The 15,558-nt window shown below is 43.9% G+C and overlaps 1 protein-coding gene across 1 annotated transcript in view; it reads right to left on the bottom strand.

Moving 5' to 3' along the window:
* LOC124769265 (peripheral plasma membrane protein CASK-like) overlaps positions 1-15,558 on the bottom strand; it is a 698,413-nt gene that overhangs the window by 517,735 nt on the left and 165,120 nt on the right. Inside the window, exon 5 of the mRNA XM_047249162.1 lies at positions 9,692-9,763. Coding sequence (XP_047105118.1) covers positions 9,692-9,763 — 72 coding nt within the window. The remainder of the gene's footprint in view (positions 1-9,691; positions 9,764-15,558) is intronic.

Genomic DNA, 15,558 nt, shown 5'->3' with positions numbered 1-15,558 from the left:
CCACGCTGCCCTCCAATACTAAATTGGTGATCCCTTGATGCCTCAGAACATGTCCTACCAACCGATCCCTTCTTCTAGTCAAGTTGTGCCACAAACTTCTCTTCTCCCCAATCCTATTCAATACCTCCTCATTAGTTACGTGATCTACCCACCTTATCTTCAGCATTCTTCTGTAGCACCACATTTCGAAAGCTTCTTTTCTCTTCTTGTCCAAACTGGTTATCGTCCATGTTTCACTTCCATACATGGCTACACTCCATACGAATACTTTCAGAAATGACTTCCTGACACTTAAATCAATACTGGATGTTAACAAATTTCTCTTCTTCAGAAACGCTTTCCTTGCCATTGCCAGCCTGCATTTTATATCCTCTCTACTTCGACCATCATCAGTTATTTTGCTCCCCAAATAGCAAAACTCCTTTACTACTTTAAGTGCCTCATTTCCTAATCTAATTCCTCAGCATCACCCGACTTAATTAGACTACATTCCATTATCCTTGTTTTGCTTTTGTTGATGTTCATCTTATATCCTCCTTTCAAGACACTGTCCATTCCATTCAACTGCTCTTCCAAGTCCTTTGCTGTCTCTGACAGAATTACATTTGTAGTAGTGTTAGTGTAAAAGAAGGCGCTGTTGACGTCGCGTTTATCAATGCAGTTAGAGACCGATGGAGTATGACACACTGACTCATACTTTGGAAATTTTTCGTTATGTTTTTCGTTTTGACGTACAAGTAACAGAAGTAAATCATTGAAGAGTTGCAATCTTCTTCTTTCTCTTTCGAGTGCAAGATAATTAGACTCAGAGCACTAGGTCATTTGTGAATGAATGATGGAATGACAACGAGGATGCTTTTCTTAAGGAACGATCTCCGCACTCGCCTAAAATAACCTAGAACAAGCCATAGAGTAACCCCCTCAGACAAGACATCAACGTCGGAGATCCAACATGGCGCCCCTCTTTACAACGAGGAGTTCATGCAGTCGAATATGAACAGGAATGTTTACTGCGAAAGAGATATCTTGAGCGATCGTGTTAAGCTAGTGGTGGTAGTCCAAAAATGAGGATTCTCTTGCTAAGTAATGATTATATCTACTACGAACATTTTGCATTTATCATCAAACTGCTGAAAACATACTGCCACTCGCCAGTAACAAATTGAAACAGTATCACCACTGTGAGTTTTTGAATCTGTTGCTAGTCCCTCGTTCCCGGTGATATCTTTGTTGAGTCTGAAACCTGTCGAGTGGTAACGGAACTTAGGCACCTAAAACATTTAACACAAAGCGTGAAGCTAACAGGCGTAAAATTAGGTGTGCTGTTACAAAAATTAATTGCATGAACTGTTTTGTTTTCACAAGACATAGCGTTGAAACTAGAAGGGGCCCCCGCTCAGGACGTCTAGACAATGTAAGTTGACTGGTACCCGCCCATACTGCTTGCCAGAATTTGTTACCTCGTCGGAAAAATTCTGAAGCCAAGAAAGGAGGAACATTAGGTTTTAATTGTCTCATCGAGGACGGTGACATTAGCAACAGAATCAGAAAGAGCATCGAGAGCGATAGATCCTTTTTCTCTATTCCTGTAATCTTGTTTAGATAATTCCTTGAAAACAAGCTGTGAAAACTGGCCAAACTTGCATTAGGTGATTTTTTCGCATATTTAATGTTTTTTCTTTTCATTATTCTCAGCATTCATTGCCAGTAGCTGTTGTAGAATCAATGGCTGCCCTTTCTTTCAGTAACTCGCGTGTCGCATAATTTTCTTTAACTTTGCTGTGCTCCCGTTAATTGTAGCCTTTGTTTAAAAAAAAAAAATCATACAGGTTAATTCGTTTAGAACTGACATACGTACGTAATATTCACCTGAAGATGTGGTAGTAATGCCACGAAACCGTCAGTGAGTCCAAAGAAAATGATTTTCATACAGCTGAAGTGGTTTTCTAATTCCCAAGGTATTTAAATAAAATGTTTCCCTGCCGATAAATTACATGAAGTATATTTGAGGCGGCGCCTCGATCTTATGTATATGTCACAGTTGTTTGTCTGATGTGGTGTCATCCGCGGATCAGACTGAACCAAGACACGACTCTAAGCTATGTTTTCATTAAAGCTGTTGTCACAATGGATGAAGACTCCCTCAAAATACCGAGCTTCCCTCACGCAAATTCTTGATGAAGCATGGAAAACAGCTTGAGTGTTCCGCAACACAGCTGTCTCCGGCGGGTTGCCTAATCGTTAGGCTACACCCAGCGCTGGCCACGCGAAGGACTGGACAGTATGCGTGCTGAGTACAGGCTTATCAAGCCTACTGTCATCTGTTTCCGTGGAAAGATTTTAACACATCTGGATACAAAAATGGTCAGAAATTTTCCTATTTGTGTGGAAGTTAGAAATACACAGAAATCGTAAACTGTTTTGAATATACTCCCATCTTTTGGATGTATGAAAATAAAGCTTTCAAAATCATAATCTGAATTATGTATAAAACTGGCTTTTTGTTTAGTACGATGCAAGCAGATTATATTTTCTAAGAGGATGAAATAGAACTATATAGAAATACGTGAAGATCCGAACTGAATTTAAATTAACACGAATATTGTTAGTTTTGCTGTATAAAGCAAAAATAAAATTAAGAGCAATGAAATTATGTTATGCTATGTAATAAGGAAACTAGTATTTCCTCTGGCCGATTACATTAAGAGAAAACATTTATTTACATTGAAGCTGGTGTGGTACACAATAAATGATCTTCGTTTCTACACAGGAAAAAAAAGCTTTTTGGTTGTATGCTTTTTAAATAACTACTACATATTTCATCTTCATTTTGACGTAAAACGTAGATCTGGAGGCTGGTTTGATCGCCTCACTGCTTTACTAGGCATGATCCTGTTGCCCTCTGACTATGCTCTTGCCCTCCTCCTATCTTAAAAATTACTTACCCTGCTCAGCGTGGACTCCGTGCCACTGTGAAAATAGAGTTTTCATATTAACAAATCATTACCAGGGGAAAAATAAGTGGCAAGTTGAGACATGGAGGTGATATGTGACCTCACTGACCAGGCTTATTTTCAGTTTGTCAATTTCTTTAATCACAATAGTTAATGAAGATAAGAACGAAGGTTGGAGCATAGTTGGAGCATAGTTGGAGCATACCTTGTATGTTTGCATTCTTTTATTTAAGCTCAACTGGTGTAAACGTCATCCTGTACTGAGGATCGCGAGGTATTTCAGTTTTGATTAAGCGCTGCAATCTGAATTCGATGTAACACACCACGGCCAAAGGCATACACTGTCGCGCGATGCGACGCCTGAGCGCCCGAGAACGGAAAGTCAGATAGCGGTCTCAGGAAATTCCTAGAGAGCTGTCGTAAGAATACGATGCGCAAGAACCGGAATTCTGATGCAGTTTTTAAGGGCAAACACACCTTAGCAACATGCTGCTAGCCCTGTCTCAGAACTTCAAGCCCAGGTGTAAAAATAGTCCATCCCAGAATTACGTTTTGTAAGGGTTGGCATTAAAAGAAAATTACTTCAAGTGGAGTTTTGAAAGAGGCTCCACTGGAGGAACCGACATACGACACTATTACTAGAAGGTAAAATATCAGTAAAGCGGCTTGACTGACGTCACGTGGCAGTTCCACGTCAGTTTTGTAATATGCTTTATACACTCCTGGAAATTGAAATAAGAACACCGTGAATTCATTGTCCCAGGAAGGGGAAACTTTATTGACACATTCCTGGGGTCAGATACATCACATGATCACACTGACAGAACCACAGGCACATAGACACAGGCAACAGAGCATGCACAATGTCGGCACTAGTACAGTGTATATCCACCTTTCGCAGCAATGCAGGCTGCTATTCTCCCATGGAGACGATCGTAGAGATGCTGGATGTAGTCCTGTGGAACGGCTTGCCATGCCATTTCCACCTGGCGCCTCAGTTGGACCAGCGTTCGTGCTGGACGTGCAGACCGCGTGAGACGACGCTTCATCCAGTCCCCAACATGCTCAATGGGGGACAGATCCGGAGATATTGCTGGCCAGGGTAGTTGACTTACACCTTCTAGAGCACGTTGGGTGGCACGGGATACATGCGGACGTGCATTGTCCTGTTGGAACAGCAAGTTCCCTTGCCGGTCTAGGAATGGTAGAACGATGGGTTCGATGACGGTTTGGATGTACCGTGCACTATTCAGTGTCCCCTCGACGATCACCAGTGGTGTACGGCCAGTGTAGGAGATCGCTCCCCACACCATGATGCCGGGTGTTGGCCCTGTGTGCCTCGGTCGTATGCAGTCCTGATTGTGGCGCTCACCTGCACGGCGCCAAACACGCATACGACCATCATTGGCACCAAGGCAGAAGCGACTCTCATCGCTGAAGACGACACGTCTCCATTCGTCCCTCTATTCACGCCTGTCGCGACACCACTGGAGGCGGGCTGCACGATGTTGGGGCGTGAGCGGAAGACGGCCTAACGGTGTGCGGGACCGTAGCCCAGCTTCATGGAGACGGTTGCGAATGGTCCTCGCCGATACCCCAGGAGCAACAGTGTCCCTAATTTGCTGGGAAGTGGCGGTGCGGTCCCTTACGGCACTGCGTAGGATCCTACGGTCTTGGCGTGCATCCGTGCGTCGCTGCGGTCCGGTCCCAGGTCGACGGGCACGTGCACCTTCCGCCGACCACTGGCGACAACATCGATGTACTGTGGAGACCTCACGCCCCACGTGTTGAGCAATTCGGCGGTACGTCCACCCGGCCTCCCGCATGCCCACAATACGCCCTCGCTCAAAGTCCGTCAACTGCACATACGGTTCACGTCCACGCTGTCGCGGCATGCTACCAGTGTTAAAGACTGCGATGGAGCTCCGTATGCCACGGCAAACTGGCTGACACTGACGGCGGCGGTGCACAAATGCTGCGCAGCTAGCGCCATTCGACGGCCAACACCGCGGTTCCTGGTGTGTCCGCTGTGCCGTGCGTGTGATCATTGCTTGTACAGCCCTCTCGCAGTGTCCGGAGCAAGTATGGTGGGTCTGACACACCGGTGTCAATGTGTCCTTTTTTCCATTTCCAGGAGTGTAGGTTCGTTGGCCAACCCTACCTGAGCCACACTTAAGGGCCGCGTAACTTACGGACTGTCGATCTCAAGATTTCAGTTACTTGCAGTTCCATTCCAAGTAGTTCATTAGTAAGTCAGCTGGAACGGAACACGGATAAATGATTGTAGCATTCGTAATGTATTAAACCATTTCTAGTTTGTTTCGCTCTCAACATGTTTGCCAAAACTAGGCTACAGATCCAGTCAACAAGCGTCCAAGACTCGCGTGTTATGGAAGTGCAGACTGTTGAAGTACATGACTGTACGCTGACCTCTACAGCCACAGCACCTTATGAGGCTACCCTAAAGACGCTAACAATGGGTACAACTTGGAGCTGAAGCACGACGATCAACTCCTTGCGTCCACCTGTATGGAAGATGGCGAACTGTATAAAACCCGTACCTCTTTTTCAACAATCAACGTGTAAACAACAACAACAACGCTTAATAGGTCTTTACCCACCAGTACGATTCACTCAACATAAACCTTTCCCGTATCAAGTAACGCACTATGTCAGTCCACAGAAAGTCCGATTTCGACGCAAATGTAATATCGAAAAAAGCGAACTACAACAAGTTCCAAAGTGTACTGGATAATCCAGTTACTGAAGAACACGGCCAGCACAGATCGTACGACATATCTGTGGAAGTAGGATACGAAGCTCAAGACAGTACAAAAACGAGAGACTATAGGTGAAGCTAAATCAAAGGTACCAAACTGGTTCGCAAACTGCGAATCTCATTTGACGTCATCTGCACAATTTATTAGTGACACATGAAAATTTGTGCCAGACCGGGACTCCGATCCGGATTTCCCGCTTAAAGCGAGCCGTCGCCTTGACCACTTGGGCTTCCCGACCGATCCAAACCACCTTATGCCACACTGTCCACAATCCCTAATGCTCGTACATTACGTGATTTCTACACAGGGAGAGACAAGTAATTATCGTCGTTTTAGTCTCTCTAGACATGTAACACGACTGTTATTTTACAGTTACTGTACGTCATATTACAATCTCATTCATGCATGCAGGTTATTATGTGCATATTCCAAATCAACTGGCTCGCAGTTACCACTGCAGAGAATTACCATCTAATTTAACTACGCAAGTTTATTGTAACTGGTGTCGAAAAGGGATTAAATTTGATGTGTAAAATTAAAGAATATTTGTGTGAATGTGATTATGGTCATCTTTTTTGAGAATCTCGCAATAACATTGGCTACAGATTTATGAATTTGTTCTACCATCCATAATTCGAACTGATATAACCGCGCACTGAACTCTGTTCGAAAAGTTACCAGAGTCAAGCGTCTTCCCAATCTAGGTAGTACTCAAGAAGCATTTTAACAGTTTACGCCGTATTTATGCCACTGATACAGCTAGGCGATTACAGGTGTGTAACGACATTTAAGCCACCTTAGAAGTAGTTCTGAAGCGATTGAAGAATCGAATCCACACACGAGGTGGAAATTTCTCATTCTGATCGTCTTGAATTAACCACACTGTTAAGCAGTCAACTAGTAGCCGTAATAACATAATACAACAGGTACTAGCTACGCTATGAAAATAAACAATACCATATAAGAAGAATAAGTTGACATACATCTTTGAGTTCAACGTATACCACAGTCAAAAGATTCTCTACGGAGGAACCAAAAAACAGTTTCAGAACAATGAAAAATACTCATCAAGACATACTTATTTGCATATATAAATTTATGTTTAGCATAAAATGCAGATTAGTTGCAGTCCATAAACAACACTTACTATAAAATAGTCCACAATAAATTCTTTCTAAAGTGGCATCTACACTCTTGGAAATGGAAAAAAGAACACATTGACACCGGTGTGTCGGAACCACCATACTTGCTCCGGACACTGCGAGAGGGCTGTACAAGCAATGATCACACGCACGGCACAGCGGACACACCAGGAACCGCGATGTTGGCCGTCGAATGGCGCTAGCTGCGCAGCATTTGTGCACCGCCGCCGTCAGTGTCAGCCAGTTTGCCGTGGCATACGGAGCTCCATCGCAGTCTTTAACACTGGTAGCATGCCGCGACAGCGTGGACGTGAACCGTATGTGCAGTTGACGGACTTTGAGCGAGGGCGTATAGTGGGCATGCGGGAGGCCGGGTGGACGTACCGCCGAATTGCTCAACACGTGGGGCGTGAGGTCTCCACAGTACATCGATGTTGTCGCCAGTGGTTGGCGGAAGGTGCACGTGCCCGTCGACCTGGGACCGGACCGCAGCGACGCACGGATGCACGCCAAGACCGTAGGATCCTACGCAGTGCCGTAGGGGACCGCACCGCCACTTCCCAGCAAATTAGGGACACTGTTGCTCCTGGGGTATCGGCGAGGACCATTCGCAACCGTCTCCATGAAGCTGGGCTACGGTCCCGCACACCGTTAGGCCGTCTTCCGCTCACGCCCCAACATCGTGCAGCCCGCCTCCAGTGGTGTCGCGACAGGCGTGAAATGGAGGGACGAATGGAGACGTGTCGTCTTCAGCGATGAGAGTCGCTTCTGCCTTGGTGCCAATGATGGTCGTATGCGTGTTTGGCGCCGTGCAGGTGAGCGCCACAATCAGGACTGCATACGACCGAGGCACACAGGGCCAACACCCGGCATCATGGTGTGGGGAGCGATCTCCTACACTGGCCGTACACCACTGGTGATCGTCGAGGGGACACTGAATAGTGCACGGTACATCCAAACCGTCATCGAACCCATCGTTCTACCATTCCTAGACCGGCAAGGGAACTTGCTGTTCCAACAGGACAATGCACGTCCGCATGTATCCCGTGCCACCCAATGTGCTCTAGAAGGTGTAAGTCAACTACCCTGGCCAGCAAGATCTCCGGATCTGTCCCCCACTGAGCATGTTTGGGACTGGATGAAGCGTCATCTCACGCGGTCTGCATGTCCAGCACGAACGCTGGTCCAACTGAGGCGCCAGGTGGAAATGGCATGGCAAGCCGTTCCACAGGACTACATCCAGCATCTCTACGATCGTCTCCATGGGAGAATAGCAGCCTGCATTGCTGCGAAAGGTGGATATACACTGTACTAGTGCCGACATTGTGCATGCTCTGTTGCCTGTGTCTATGTGCCTGTGGTTCTGTCAGTGTGATCATGTGATGTATCTGACCCCAGGAATGTGTCAATAAAGTTTCCCCTTCCTGGGACAATGAATTCACGGTGTTCTTATTTCAATTTCCAGGAGTGTATATTATGCTGTAGTTATTCTTTATTTATCATATTTTGTGTTACTGATTTGTATTATGTCTTCATTATTTTAGTGTTATTTTATAGGAGTTATTTATTTGTTCATTGGCTTTCCCGTAATACAACATAAATGAAAGCTCATACGGTATCAATACAGCTGCTGAAAACGTGTAGGCACATACCCCAACCCAGAACAGGCACAAAAGCGGAAAATACACAAAACAACCCCAGCCGTTTGTTATTATATTAGTAGGAACATTGCAACAAACAAAGGGTCATATGCTCAGCGCATTTTCAGGACTAAGTTTGAGAGAGGCATAATGTTATGACTGTAGAGTAGTTAGTAATAAATTAACAAGTCCGTCTTATTTGAGAGTTTACTCAACGCCACACGAGGACTAATCCGCTATAGGTACCGAATGTCTTACATGACAGCCAACATTGGTATCTTTAAGTTAGTGTCAAAGCATTGCGATACTAATCTGTGACTATATTTTCATTCGTCAAATAGCGAACGCCTTACGTCCAATCAGTATTACTGCAACCGACGGAACGCTGGAGTTCAGGTTCTCGAAAAAGTATGTAGCAATATTGAGATATTCAAACACTGTGCGTCTCAATCTTTGGATGCCACTAGTTGTACAGGTAAGGCTGTCGAAACGTGTCGGCAATCTGTTGCTACGTAGAGAAACTGGACCAAGCCACCAACAACCGTAATTACGCTCACTTGCGACCACTTTAACGCTGGTATAGCAAGAAACACTGTGCCGCCTGCTGAATCGCAAACATAAGAGAAATGATGTTCACATAAGAGAGCTAAACGTCATCTGAAATAACATTGTAACTGTCGGCAGTATGTCTATCCTACGAAATTTATCGACATGAGAGTGCCTTACTATGCTTATTCAAGAGTATCAGCAGAAAAACGATTCAGTCGGATGTCGTTCATAAAACTGACTAGCGCCGTGGAAACGCAGGTATAGAATGTTACTAAGCACTGGTTCTGGTGTTGTCCATAGGTCCCGAAGAGTTACCCAGATAGCAGCAGCTTATTGAGAGAAGAAAATGGAAGCGAGGATCTTTTGAAAATCCATCTACGTAAAAAATGAACACACACACACACACACACACAGACAGAGTTAGTAGTGAGAGAGAGAGGTGAGAAATAGTGCCCAATAGTAAAGAAGTTAGGTGTGATACAGTGAAGGTGTTCCACAAAGTGCAGGAGTAGAGGAGGCCCAGAGGGGCAGAGAACCGCGTGCGTGACGGCGTGCCTCATACACATACACCACAGGAAGAGGGGCCGAGGACAGGCAGAGGCAGAGGCGCGCACACTGGGGCTTACCCTCGCGGTCTGCCTTGTAATACAGCCGCCCCATGGGGCTCAGGCCTGGCCGGCTCTCTCTCACAAGATTCTCTGTGGGCAGGAAAACACACCAGCTCAGTTACCACTCCAACTTACGTACTACTACTGTAGCTTAACTCTAGTACTAGTACTAGCAGTGGCTACCCAAGCCAGGGCCTGTTCGTGGCAAGAAAGTTACAAAACATTGTTAAAATACTACTTAAAAATCGTTCCCCACTTTCAGCGAAACTGGGCCGTTTGACTCTACGGATATCAAACGTCTGATTTGACCCATGACAATTATGCTGTGGCGTGTCATATCGTAGGAGCACAAACAAGTTAGAGCAAAACACTGACAATGCCGTTTGTGCTTCTTTGTTATTTTTTGGAATTCAAGTTGCGTTAACAAACTGATATGAAGCGTAGCCCCAGGTCTAGGTTGTGTTTAAAAGTACCAGTTTGCTTCAGACTTGGTTAAGCAAATGAAAGGGACATCACGCGAAGAAATCGAGTAATTATTGCTACGGCGCTATTTTACGAATAGTGGTGAGATCATAGGTCAAACCAGACAGGTGGTATCAGTAGGTTCAGCATTTGTGTGGGACATTCATTTACTTGAAACAAGGAAATGTGTACATTGCTTTAGGGGAAAAGGGTTATAAGATGATCTAGCAATCATTAATTATCAAATAAAAATGGCCAAATTTTATGAAACTTAACTTTATAATTACGTACTGCAATTTTACCACCATCTTCATTACTTTGTACACTAAGTAAATTATAAACAATTACTGTAATTTATGTGCTAGAAAAAATGTGCAACTAATTCTTTCCCATAGATCTGTTGCCTCATTTTGTGAGAAAATGATAATATCTAACACGCAATACTTATTATCATGTACGGTATGTCCATATGGACTCATCCTCATGAAATATATTAATTCAAATGGTTCTTAATTTATGGTCGAAGTAGCGTACCCGTATACTGCTGACCCCGGCAGACTAACCATCGAAGTATCAAATTTCTCTGTCACGATGTAACCGAAACATTAAGTGAAACCTATTTGAGAGACTATTTAAATCCTGTCAGCAACACAACAATTCTAAAAACTATAGATTGAGCGATAATAAATGACTTGTAATGAACACTAAGTACTTTACAAAAACGAGCGGAGGTACTTCGTACTTGGAAGGAAGGCAGATTATGATCTAACATCTCGCCAACGACGAAGTCATTGTACATAGAGCTCAAGCTCGGATAGGCTGGGGATGGGAATAGAAAAGGATCGCGTTCTTTTTGAAGAAATGATCACGGCATCGTCCTTGAAAGGTTTGTGGAAAAGACGGAGAACCTAGCTCTAGGTGGCCGCAGGCGGCTTTTGAAACGCACTCCTCTCGAAGGCGAATGCAGTGGTCTTTAATAGCTGAACAGAGATCTTGTGCAGCTGCTTCTCATTGTCATTTCCAGCCAAAACAGTTTTTTTCCATTCCACAAGTTAATACTTTTTTTAAAATTGTTTCTCATAACAGGTCTGGCACATTAGAACCACTGGCCTGTCAGCCATTTCACTTCAGTGTTCAGCACATTGCTTTGAATTTTTGCCCTTAGTTGTGAATCTGGTTACCAATTAGTAGCTCTTCGCTACGCGCGAACTAGTAGTCCTACAGAAAAAAATCGAACAGGACTTTTTGCGGGAAATTTAATTTAGTTAAATTTTTTGTACTGGGATATATTTTCGTTGGAGGCCACAATTTACCATTTCTTCAAGAAAAACATACAGAAGTGACTTCCAAACGCATCTTCATCCCCACACTCATCCCTCACCAGTCAGGATTTCTATTATGTCGTTCGTGGCAATCCCTCATACCACTGTACGAAAATTTCCGACTACACAAGCTATTCCCGATATTCTACCTCTCTTGGTTTACATTGCTGTCGCTATTACGCCACCAACATAATCGTCTATTTTAGTTACATTATTAATTTAAAAGTACCCGTGAGATTAATGAAAGAAAAACGACTTTTGTAACGTTACGCAAAAACCAATTACGTTGACAATTCGATCCAAACTTAACCTAAGCAATGTCATAAAGCGTGACGAATACAATACGAATAATTGTTTATTTTACGTTGTTAAAATTCACAAAATGTTCGTTAAACTTTACAAACTTAAGAGTGAGGTCTGTGTAAGTGTTCGGCTATGCCGGCAGCGTAGTAAGGGCATTCAGTGAAGACCAAAAAAGAAGATTGAATATCGGGAATAGTTCTTTGTGTCGGAAATTCCTGTACAGTGGTGTGACGAAGTGTCACGAACAACATACTAGAAATCCTCACTGATGAGAGATGAGTGTGGGGATGAAGGTACGACTGTAGGTCGCTTCTGTGCGTTTTTCTTGAACACCTGGAGAAGTGTGGCCTCCAACGAAAATTTATTCCAGTACAAAGTTGAACTACATTAAATTCAGTTCTGTAAAGAAAAACAGCCGTTTCTTGCTGCTATGAAAAGCAGTTTTAATTTACAAAACGAATATTTCTGTGATTGCTGCGGACGATGGCCATGCATGCAAACTTGATATTAAATTTCCTACAAAAAGGTCACGTTCATTTTTTCTGTAGGACCAACAGTTTGCGAGTAGCGATCGAAAGAATACGAACATCTCTCACGTGATTTTTGGAGGCCAACTACAATATTGCGAGTTGCATAAAACGGTATCGGCAGGGACAGCTGAATTACCATAAATAATCACAGTTTATACACAAGTCCTCCTTATTGAAATGGAGCGTGTTTTTCTGCGTTGCGTAAACTAACACTCATTTAATTACGTTAACACTTATTTGTCACTATTGAATTTGCGTATAATATTAACAGATTTTCTAAATATTTGATTACTTGCCACTTACCTGCAACAACATTACAATTTACCTTAACCACTGAACGGTGTGTTCGCAAGAAGAGGAGACCATCGTACAAAAAGTGGAAAAATAATAGACTAAAATGAGATGACAGGGTAAGACATTCAAGTTAAAGAAAAAACTCTAACTATAACCAAACAGCGGGTGTACTGCTAAGAATAACAGAGAACTCTAAGAGTGCAATACATTTGATGAAAGGTAGAACTAAAAAAGGAAAGGAAGATGTTTAAGTGACACTTACGATAAAGAATCAAATTGGGAGTAGTTCGCTAGAGGGCGTTGCCTGGTGCAGCAGTGCGAAAGTTGGTAAGATTCCACTACTTGGCACACTAAGAAGTTGTCCGTTGCCCGTTGATAGTCAAATAAAGGAGACTGCCACTTTTGTGAGTATCACGTGTTCCGAACTTCATCGCGAAGGCTAGTTGGCCGTCACTAGCAGAGTTGGTTCTACTTGAGTGTTTGTGAATTTCAACATTAACCTTTCAAATGAGAAGTTATCATGCCTTGTCGAACATGAGTGCACATTTCTCACAGCCTGTGTGTAGGCGGAGCTACGTAAAGAAGCGTCACAGTTCAACTTTCAGTAACATGTGACATAAATCTGCAAGTGAATAGTCGACTATTAGCACAAGCAAACAATGCAGTTCGATGAAATACCGAACGGATTAATGGAACAGTCTGTCTTTTGTTTAGGCGAAAGCATCGGTTGTCTTTTAGATAGTCGATCGCTGGGTTCTGTAAGGTCGACGGATGTATGAATAACTGCCATTCTCTGTAACGGTAAAATCAATAACCACGGGGAAGAGATTAGAACTATTTGTAGGACAATTTAATAAATCGGTGGCCTGTATGGTATACCGCATGCAGAATTCGTGATGCTATAGCCTCAAAATCTATATTTTGGTTAGACATGTAGGTAACAGCAGCATGCGGAAATAGAAAAAATAATTGTTAAGTTTATCATTTTTGCTATCCTGTACAGAAAAGGAAATTCATTTAAGAATTGCTCACGGTCTAACGTTTGAAATATTTTTAATGTAATACTCTTATTCTGTGCTGCCCTGGACTGAGAAACCACTTAGATGGGAAAAAGTAGCCTGGTCGCTGTTACTCACTATTTTTTAATTTTAGACATAAACATTGTGCTGTTTTGTAACTATAAGGTGTGTGTTCGCATCAACGTCCAGTAACTGCGCTGACATGAATACTTGGATGGATGAGTTCTGTTTCGCTACTGTTGTCAACTCAGTTTCTTGGAATTGGTGTATACGTGGAAGTGATTCCGATAGCGTTGCTGGGATGTACAGTGTCTTGACTGGTTTTGACCAATCGATTAAGTGGGTCGTGCATCATTAGCCATCAACCTTTTAGATGCACTACCCATGGTATTTTCGTAGTTTTTAATGTGGTGATTAAATTTCTTACTCATTCAAAGACAAAAAGAGACGCACCAGGAGGCAGTAGTCTGAATGTGACGGAAATCAGTAGATGTGATGTACACGAACTGACAAACAAATGATTATAATTTCAGAAAAATTAGATGATTTATTTAAGAGAAAAGAGCTTCATAATATGAACAAATCAATAACGTGTTGGTCCACCACTGGGCCCTATGCAAGCAGTTATTCGACTTGGTATCGGCCGGCCGTAGTGGCCGAGCGGTTCTAGGCGCTTCAGTCTGGAACCGCGCGACCGCTACGGTCGCAGGTTCGAATCCTGCCTCGGGCGTGGACGTGTGTGATGTCCTTAGGTTAGTTAGGTTTAAGTAGGTCGAAGTTCTAGGGGACTGATGATCTCAGATGTTAAGTCCCATAGTGCTCAGAACCATTTGAACCATTTTTGACTTAGTATTGATTGATGGAGTTGTTTAATTTCCTCTTGAGGGATATCGTGCCAAATTCTGTCGAACTGGCACGCTGGTTGGAGGACCCTATCCAGAATGCTCCAAATGCTGTCAGTTGTGGAGGGAGCCAGCGACCTTACTGGCCAAGGGACGGTGTCGCGAGCATGAAGGCAAGCAGTAGAAACTCTCGCCGTGTGCAGGCGGGCAATACCTAGCTGAAATGTAAGCCAAGGATGGCTTGCCATTGAAGGCAGCAAAACGGGTCGTAGAATATCGTCGACCCTGTGCTGTAAAGGTGCCACGGCCGACATCCGAAGAGGTCCTGGTACGAAAAGAAGTGGCATCCCAGGTCATCACTCCTGGTTGTCAGGCCGTAAGGGGAGCGACAGACAGGTTGGTATCCCACCGCTGTCTGGGGCGTCTCCAGACACGTCTTCGGCCTGGAATCTCATTGTGTAGAGTAGAACTGTCTGCAGTGATGAGTCCCGCTTCGAACTGAGCACTGATAACCAGCGACAACGTTTCTGGAGACGCCTCGGGATACCAACCCGTCTGTCGCTCGCCTTACGGCCCGACAACCAGGACTGATGGTCTGGTGTGGCATTACTTCTCATAGCAGAACTCATTTTGTTGCGATCCGCAGCCCATTTGTACGCCTTGGCGAACGAGGCTGCCGGATCTCTCCCCAATTGAGAACTTTTGAAGCATTATGGGCAACCCGACGTGGAGTTTGACTATCTAACGCGCCAATTGGATAAAATTTGGCACATTATCCCGCAGGAGTACATCCAAAAACCCTATCAATCAACGCTAAGCCAAATGACTCCTTCCATAAGCGACAGAGCTGGACCAGCACATTATTGACTTGCTCAAATTATAAAGATATTTCTCCTGAAAAAAATCATCCCATTTTTCCTGAAAGTCTAAGCATTTGTTTGTCTGTACATGTACACCACATTTACCGATTTCCGTTCCATTCCGGTAAATTTTTCGCGATGCGTCGTTTCTTTGTCATAAGAGTTGATTCCTTTAGGGAAAGTTACCTGTGGGTTGTTCGGTTAATCCTATCCGCGAATAATCCGACTGCCGATTGTTAGAAGTTGCAGGCCT

This window comes from Schistocerca piceifrons, chromosome 1, assembly GCF_021461385.2.
Source record: "Schistocerca piceifrons isolate TAMUIC-IGC-003096 chromosome 1, iqSchPice1.1, whole genome shotgun sequence".
NCBI classification, from domain to species: Eukaryota; Metazoa; Arthropoda; class Insecta; order Orthoptera; family Acrididae; genus Schistocerca; species Schistocerca piceifrons.
The sequence above is the reverse complement of the archived record's forward strand: the minus strand, read 5'-3'. Positions and strand labels throughout refer to the sequence as shown.